An 8637-nucleotide genomic window follows, 5' to 3' on the forward strand; every position below is an offset into this window, starting at 1 on the left:
TTCATTAACATGCTTTCATTAATAATAGTTTTTAATTTCTGTGTTACTTGTTTTTGAGAGTGTTGAATTCAGTTTTACTGTTCTCATTTTCTGGGAATGCTCCTGAATACTTGCTCAAATTAATAATAAATTAATCTATTTATTTATTTTGTACTAAATAAATTCCAATTCAACATCCTGTGACCAATTCAAGTTCCTATTCATGAACTGAAAAAGAGAGTTTTAAAATTCTTAAGATTGAAAAAAAAAAAAAGTAATAAAAAGCACTGATTATAATTTTGATGCTCTTTAATATGTTTACATTATCTTTACGGTCATAACAATATCAAACTGTACACACTCAATTCTGAGCTGCTACTGGTCCACATCAATGTCAAATCCATAAAGAAGCAAAAATATGTACTTTGTATTTCATATTTTAGCCAATCATTTTTTAGCAAATACAGCAAATAAATAATTTGAATCCATCATTCAGAGTGTATTATTATCAGGAAACCTCTGTGAGTTCAACACAGTGGGCTGTTTGTTGGTACAGAGCTGATTTAACGTGAAGCGGTGAGGATGGATCCTTCCCATCCGTAATGTCAAATACGGCATGCTTCCTGCACGCAACGCCCTCATTATTCCCAGTGGGCGGCGACTCTGGATGCCTCAGTCCCGAATGTCTCTGAGAAGTAGTGAGCTCCATAGGCTGATTGTCTAGTATGGGTTTTTCTGTGGGAACAGGTCTGTGCGTGGGGCCAGGTTCAGCACTTTCACAGCTGCTGGTGGAGCTGCTCTGTTCGTTGAAGTGGTCTCGCACCAAGCCGTTGACTTTAATCCGAAGCGAATCCGCCACACTCGTTCGGACTGAGGTACGGGTGCTCCCGTTGCAAGAAAGAGGCTCTCGTCTACCCAAGATGTGATAGCGCACAATCTTCCGGAAGGTGTATCTGAACTCACGTATGCGGTAGGCGTAAATGAACGGGTTCACAACTGAGTTCGCGTGTGAGAGAATTATAGCTAGATACATGATAAGAACCGGCGGCCGTGCACATTTTGGACAAAACAGAGTGAAACAGTTAATGATGTGCAGTGGCAACCAGCAAACCGCAAACAGGCCAACGATGATCGCCAGAGATTTCGCGGCATGGAGCTCTTTCTGCAGGGTGGAGCGGGACTTGGGCTCACACGGCACAGCCTTGGACTCAATGCATTTGAGTTGGTGGCGCGCAGCCATGAAGATCCGCAGGTAAATGGCCAGCATGAGGAGCAAAGGCACCAGCACGCAGGCAAAGAAGTTGAAGTAGACCATGTAGTCCATAACCACCACCTTCTCGAACAAACACTCCATCATGCCGGGTGGGCAGGTGCTGTTGAAGGCCTCTTTGTCTGAGTAGGTTTTGTGCCAGCCTAGCATAGGTGTTAGACCGATGATAACCGACAGAACCCAGCAGATCGCTATGATGCCTCTGGCACGCTTCCCGGTTACTAGGCTGTTGTATCTGGATGAGAGAGAGACAGAAAGTCATATTTTTCAAATTCCCCAGCCATAAGTGTTTGTTCCAGTTTGTCTAGACTGCACATCTAAAAGGTCCAAAGTACTAACGAAAGCAAGCAAATGACAGCATAGCTGTAAACCTAGATATCTCTTTAAAACTGTGCTCATGTCATTATGTAATTACGTGAATTATGTAATTATGAATTTCCAATAAATAACCTTTTGCGTCAGTCAAACTGTATTTCATAATTGGGACCATTTCTCACAATTACTGTTTTATTTAATGTAATAATGATTAGCTCTTATAATTGTGACCCTTTATTTCTCACAATTTTGTCACAATTATGAGATTTAGAGAGATTCTGACTCTATATCTCATAATTGCAATTTATGTCTCATACTAGTTCTCACAGTTCTAGCTTCGAATCTTCCATTTACAATTTTATATCTTACAACTGAATCAAGCTTTCATAATTGAGACTATATATAAAAACAATTCTACTAATACATCTCAGTTGTGACTTCATATTTCACAGTGTAACTCATTTGTATCTCACAATTCATAACTTTATCTCATAATTACATTTAAATTCTAAAACTGGGTTCCATTTACTTGATCATTATGATGACATGTAAAAACAGTTGCACACTAGTGATCTTTCTTTCTTCACAAATACTTTTTTTTTAATCATATAGAAATTAATACTAATATAACTCAAAGTAAAATCTCATAATTATGGTAGTTTAGATAGAGTGTGAACTTTAGAACAACCCCGATGCAAACATAGCTCTAATGATCCTAGCATCCATTCACAGTATTTACAGAGAATTCTCCCATTGGAGCGATTAAGAAGGAAAAATGTGCTCAGAAATGTCAGTGTTTGGAACAGAAATCTATTTTCAGAGTCTCTTTTTGGACCAGTGTGGGAGAACAACCGAGTTCCTTGGCCTCTATTTGTCTCGATCTCCAGATGTGGAAGTTCATTGAGCCACACAGAGAAAACATCCCCGTCCCCCACCCAAAACCTGCTGACAGGACACGCAGCCTATCTCACACATCTCACTGAAACCGGCTGAACTGACCGGTCCAAAACACAAGAGATCCTATTACTCCAACATTACCTCAATCTCCATTAGCATGTTAGCTGCTCATTCTGAACACTGCTAATTGGCTCATTAATATTAAGTCTAAAGAGATAATAATAATAAAAAAAAAACTGGCATCTGATAAAAGACTTATGACTGACAATTTGTGACAAAACACAAACAAACAAAAAGAAAAACGAAGTGGATGCTTACTAAGGAAATCCGTGCAAACTATTAGCAATAACATTCCAGAGTAAATCAGATTTATGTGAGGTTATGCTCAAAGAGTTTAGACCTTACTATGTTCTTAAATCATATTCACCCAAAAATAGCCAAGAATCTTGTTGGAAAGACATGGTGTGTCCCATTGCTGGGACATACAGTGTAAAAAAACAAAACAACAAAAAAAACAAAAAAGTCCCAGAAAAAAGGGACAGTGCCATGCGTGGTTAATTCCTGATACGACCAGCTTAAACCAGCATCAATCTGTAGGATGGTTTCCTTGCTGAAAAAAAATCTTGAGCCATCCTAACTTAATTCACTGGTCTTAGTCTGACTTTACAGGGGATGAGGTTATTTTTCAACTCAACCATCAGAAGACCGGAATACTTAAATCAGAATGAATCAATATACTGGTCCAGGCTGGTTTCCTTGATGAAAAAAAAAAAAAAAAATCTCAAGCCAGCCAAAGGTTAATTTGCTGGTCTTAGCTGGTTCTTCTAAATGGGTTTTGTTAACTTTTCAGCTAGGCTAGTTTAAACCATTGCGGTTATATTTAAAGCGTGCACTTTTATTGGGATTATGCTGGTCTAGCTGGTTTGATGGTCCAGCAGAAAGCAGAATACTGGTTAAACTAGTTAAGGACTTCGGTGGGGACTTTAGCATCCATAACACATGTTGAAAATAAGTAATCAAAACAGTTTCTCTTTAGGGCCAAAACTATTTAAAAGAGGTGAAACACTTGTCTTTTAAAAAATTAATAAAAACGATTCAACATACATGCCATCAATCAAAGTATCAAAGAAACAACCGCCCTGAAATCTTATTAATGTACAAAGATCCAATTTTTCTGACAGCAAAACCCTTCACTCACCTTAGCGGGATCTTGATCGCAATGTAGCGGTCGATGGCAATGGCCAGAAGACTAAATATGGAGCTCTGGGTGAGCACTAGGACGAAGCAGGCGATGAACAGACAACCGTAGAAATTGGCACAGAAACCAGTGCTGATCACAATGGAGAAGGGAATGGCCAGCACACCCACTGCGATGTCCGCCACGGCCAGCGAAACAACAAAGAAGTTGGTGATGCTCTGGAGGTTGCTGTTGAGGCCCACTGCCCAGCAGACCAACACGTTGCCCAGGATCGAGAGCAGGGCAATCAGCAGCTCCAGAATCATGTACAACACGTCAAAGTCATTGTTCAGCATGGTGAGGATGCTGGGGAGAAAGGACGATGCTTCGCCTCAATGTCCATAGCTGCAGCTCCACGCAACAGCCAACTCACCGAGGCCTAGTATCAGCCTTCCCAGAAGACCGATGATCGAATGGTACTTTGTTAAAAATGTCGAATCGCCAGTTAAAAATGAGAACTTTGTCAATATTTTTAAAAAGTACCTAGAGACATTTCTCCTCAGACATTTCAGAGAGATTCTGTATTGAATAAATCAAACGAATGTACATTTTAAAATCCATTTTGACCCCATGTCGTGTTATTAGATGTGATGATCCAGTCCTCGTTCCATGTGTTGCTTGCCTGTCTTTCTATAACATTTAGTATTCCATTGCATTCCCTGGAGAAAGAAGAAAGGAAATGCTGTTATCATCTGGGAAACAAGCCTCTGAAGAGAAGGACTGGATAAAAACAGATAAAGTAATGATTGTAGAATTAAAAAAAAAAAAAATCTGTTTATTTTAAATGTGTTAATTTTTGTTTAATAATTGATTGCAAAGAAATGGCAAGTATCACATTCAATTAAACATAATATTTTGAAGCAGAAAGACTTGAATAGCATTTCCTTTTTTTATTTTTTTTATCGTACATGATTGAGAAATGCTTCATGCTCCAACATTTCATCATATGATTGATGGCAATAAGGTTGATGGTTGATCTGAGGAAAAGAGAGATTAGTCAACCATTTTAAGAGTTAGTTATTGTGGACACTGAGAGCAATATGGGCTTTTAAGTAAACAATACAGAGTGTACAGAAGCAGCAAAATGTGTAACGTAACAGCACAATATAGTGCTTTTCCTACACACTAAGCCCTTTGTTGTAAACACAAATGGCAAGCTAATACTTCGAAAAACATATGAGAAAAGAAAGGAAACTTTCAGTGGATATTCTTTATTTCATTTACCAGACACACCAGTAGTGATGGCCAGAAGCTCTTTCCTTTTGTTTTAGTGTTTATATGGGAAGTCATTCCAGCTATTTACCCTGGAGTGTTCCCACACTGCTGCACAGACGCTCACTGAGGTTACCCACCTCTGGAAGACATGAGGAAACAGCTGTTCTGCTCTTCTTTTTTTGCCGATTACAAATAAAAATTATACAAACCTTTATAACTGCAATTAATATTAGCATTTTTATAAAACATATATTATACATGGCTATTGTTAGATATTTATGGATGGAAGTGGGGGGTTATTCTTATTCTAGAGTAAAAAAATAAATTAAAATAAAAATCTGGTACACCCCTGCATACAAGATAAGTCATAAATGTTTATTGTTATTATTTCTGCAAGAGAAATATATATCTTTTTTTTATTTGATTTATTATTATCATTATTGTTTGTGAACTTTTAGGAGTACATTATTATACAGATGGCCTCAAAGCTGATATAATAATACTAAAAACCACATGGGGTCTTTAACATGCAGTAGAGTGTTTGCAACACATTGTCTCCTGACATCCTTACAGAGTAAGAATGTGAATAGGTGACTGTCATGAACAAGAAATAAAAAAGCGGGGAGGGGAAAATGATTGTAGCAAACAGGAGAGAAAACATAATAGACTAGTAGATCAGCCTCACAGACATTAATATGGATCTGTGAGAGTTTAGAGGATGACAATGGGACAACAGAGAAACACTGTATGAACCCTTCCCAAAGTAGTTTTCTGGTTTCAGTGCTTTGTGTTTACAAGAAGACAATGTTTAAGCTACTGGACGCCACACTCAACAGTGGACCCTTGTGGAAGGATGATGGAAAAGATCATCGTCTACATACATCCATCATTTAGCACAATCTCAAACTGCATCTGGCTCAGAATCCGGATCATTCCTCATAAGGCTGACATCCCTAACTAAATCAAACCCAAAATATCATGGTTTGATAGCAAACCAATTTAAACACTGCAGAACAAACAGATGTACTTTAGCTGAGGGTGAAGGATGGTTTTATAGTTTTTTTTACTCTCCTTTTACCTCAGCTGATTGATAGGCTCATAAAATGAAAAATTATCATAAAATGCTTAATTTCTGAGTTGAAAGTCTGTTTTGATTTGTATATTATTTGATTGATTTGCTGTTATGAAGTTAAAGGCAAAATGTGGCTCAAGACAAGAAAATGTTTAATGTAAAAGAAAAAGTGATCATAAATATTACATTGGCTATGGCAACCTTGGAAAAGGTTTGGTATTTATTAAACTAAATGGTATCTATATATATGCATAAGTAATCAAATAGTGACTAGTATTGTTTTTGATTTGACTAGTAATCATGCATTAATTAGTTTTTTGCTGTTAGTCACTACAAACCATTTCATTTTTTATTTTTGATATTGTATTATTTGAGCTGTTCAGATTTCAACCATTAACTATCAACAATAGTTAATATCTATCGCAGGTTTACTAGTGCTTTTTTATTGCATACTACTACCGATTTATCAGATCGGAGTACAGTATCTAGCATCTACACCAATCAATATCAGTGAAATACAAGAAACATACTATAAAAATGTTAAATGTACAGTATGGTTTACTTTTAGACTTTAAGAGCACTGAATCAACATGAAGCTAACTTATTTAAAAGCTTAATATTGTGGGATGTGTAGTTAATTTACAAATAACAGTATTAACAATTGGAATACACATAATTATCTAGTCTAATAGTGTCTAACAATGGTAAAACCGGAATAGATTCAAGTAACTAGTAGTGACTAGAGGGAAGTTAAGTAGTGGCATGTAATGAAAAAAAACACCTGATTAAATATATATTAGTCACTACTGAAATAAGTAATAGCAACTAGTGAATAGTTAATAGTTGTGGAATTTTAAAAGATGACATATTACTAACTAGAAAATAAACACACTAGTTTAAAACTATTAATAGTAACAAAATAGATAGGAATAACCCTTACAAAAAAATAACCATGGTTTTATTATAGTAAAACTATATGTTTTTTTGGCGTATTGACTACCATTTGTATAACCACAGATTTACTACAAATACCATGGATAAACTATGGTTAATATAGCAAAACCATGGTTAATTTGTGGTTACCATGGTTTAACTATAGGAACTATGGTTTTTTGGTTTTATTTGTAGTAAAACCATGGTTAATTTTCATAAGGGAAATGCTAAATTAGCTTGCCATACACGGCAGTTTCACTTTAATGTATGGAACTGCTAGTTTGCGCTGAAAACGTAAATATAATATAAAATATATATTTTAATAATACTGTATATTGTCGTTTTTCTACTGCTTTTTTATTAGAGGTGTAATTGCGGTCATTCTTGTATTATTTGTTTTGAGGCTAAGTATGTTGATGTATGTAAAACTGGACACAACGTGCGTTTTAACTATTAAAAACAATATATCTTAAATTGACCTCGCTTTAGTATTAAAATTGCACTTAAGCCGTGCATGAATTATTTAATTCAATTAGTATTTAATATAAGACAATTTCCATTCAATCGATACCCCGCAGGCTCTAAACTTCTAATTACTTAGCTTAGTTGTTGATTTCTACTTACCCTCAGGGTTGAAGATGAATGAAAAACAAAAACAAAATAAGCTGGGAATCCCATGAACAAAGATGAAAAGGCAACCCTTCCGAAAAAGAAATGTAAAAACTTGCGAGTCCTCAGTGGTGGATGATTCGTTAGTGATTCCGTCCGTGTGATTCGGTGAAGTCGAAGTCGCGCGCACGCTGATATCAGCAGTGAGAGCTGTGTTTGACCAATAGAGAGGCGGGGGCAGCATTTCCACACTGGACGGGTGTTTAGATACTGATACCGCTTCTTCAGGAGATCGAGTATCTGTGAAACAACTGAGCTGCGACTGCCAGGTCTCTGATTGAAAGCAAACTTACAAGGGAAAAAATATTATAAGTACACTATTCAAATAATAATTGGACATTTCGTATTTAAAGCATAAATCGTACGTTCAATGAACAATTCAGTTTGTCCTAGAGCTCTTGCTCTCAAGTTGCCCTGAAGACAGGTCACGGACAGGAAGGAAAACAAAATTACATTCGTACCTTAATTTGTCAATGGACAAATCAGTGATGGAAATCATCCATCGAGTAATTTCATATTGACAAATGAAGGTACAAAATTTAATTGCGTTTTATTTCCTGTGCATGACCTGTCTTCAGGGCAACTTGAGAGCAAGTCCCACAGTTAAGCCAGACATATTTAGGTCAATCTGGGTTTCATTCACACGTGACAATGAAGAAAAAAAATCAATCGTGGGACAGACAATAGGGCTCTGTGCAGAAAATCAGGCCAGTTAATTGGTCTCAATCAAGACAAAATGTATTTTTTTTTTGGTAATGTAATAACTGACTTCACATCTAATCTTAGAAATGTATAATCCTACTGCACAATATCCATCCTTCACAACAATAAAGAGCAAGAGCTAAACTCATAAACACCCACCGTCCCCTTTCTTCAGACCTTTCACTGATTTTAAATGACCTGTTAAATGTGTTAAGTACAAAGATTAGAAAAGCCTTCCAGCCAAACGGGAGGGCATCCACGATTCATACTTGAATTTCCAGTCCAGAAAGGGTCTGGGAGTTCATTTAAACCTCTTTTTTTTTGTGTGTGTAATAATTGTTCACCGAT

The 8637-nt window shown here is 36.6% G+C and overlaps 1 protein-coding gene across 1 annotated transcript; it reads right to left on the reverse strand.

Annotated features, from left to right (window-relative positions):
* Nucleotides 1-270: 270 nt before the first annotated feature.
* LOC128018531 (adenosine receptor A2b-like) lies at nt 271-7829 on the reverse strand. The gene is made up of 3 exons (XM_052604094.1): nt 7543-7829; nt 3660-4357; nt 271-1484 (listed from the first exon to the last, which is right to left on the reverse strand). Exons 2-3 carry the CDS (start codon nt 3992-3994, stop codon nt 488-490), a joined length of 1332 nt encoding a protein of 443 aa, XP_052460054.1. The 5' UTR covers nt 3995-4357; nt 7543-7829; the 3' UTR covers nt 271-487.
* Nucleotides 7830-8637: the final 808 nt, after the last annotated feature.

The sequence above is a fragment of the Carassius gibelio genome, chromosome A8, assembly GCF_023724105.1.
Source record: "Carassius gibelio isolate Cgi1373 ecotype wild population from Czech Republic chromosome A8, carGib1.2-hapl.c, whole genome shotgun sequence".
Classification (NCBI taxonomy): Eukaryota; Metazoa; Chordata; class Actinopteri; order Cypriniformes; family Cyprinidae; genus Carassius; species Carassius gibelio.

Bases quoted from the DNA above. Each gene is read 5' to 3' on its own strand.
- LOC128018531 (XM_052604094.1), bottom strand. From the start codon at position 3,994: ATGCTGAACAATGACTTTGACGTGTTGTACATGATTCTGGAGCTGCTG. The intron at 1,485-3,659 runs GTGAGTGAAGGG...TCTCTCATCCAG, and splicing joins GCGATCAAGATCCCGCTAAG to ATACAACAGCCTAGTAACCG.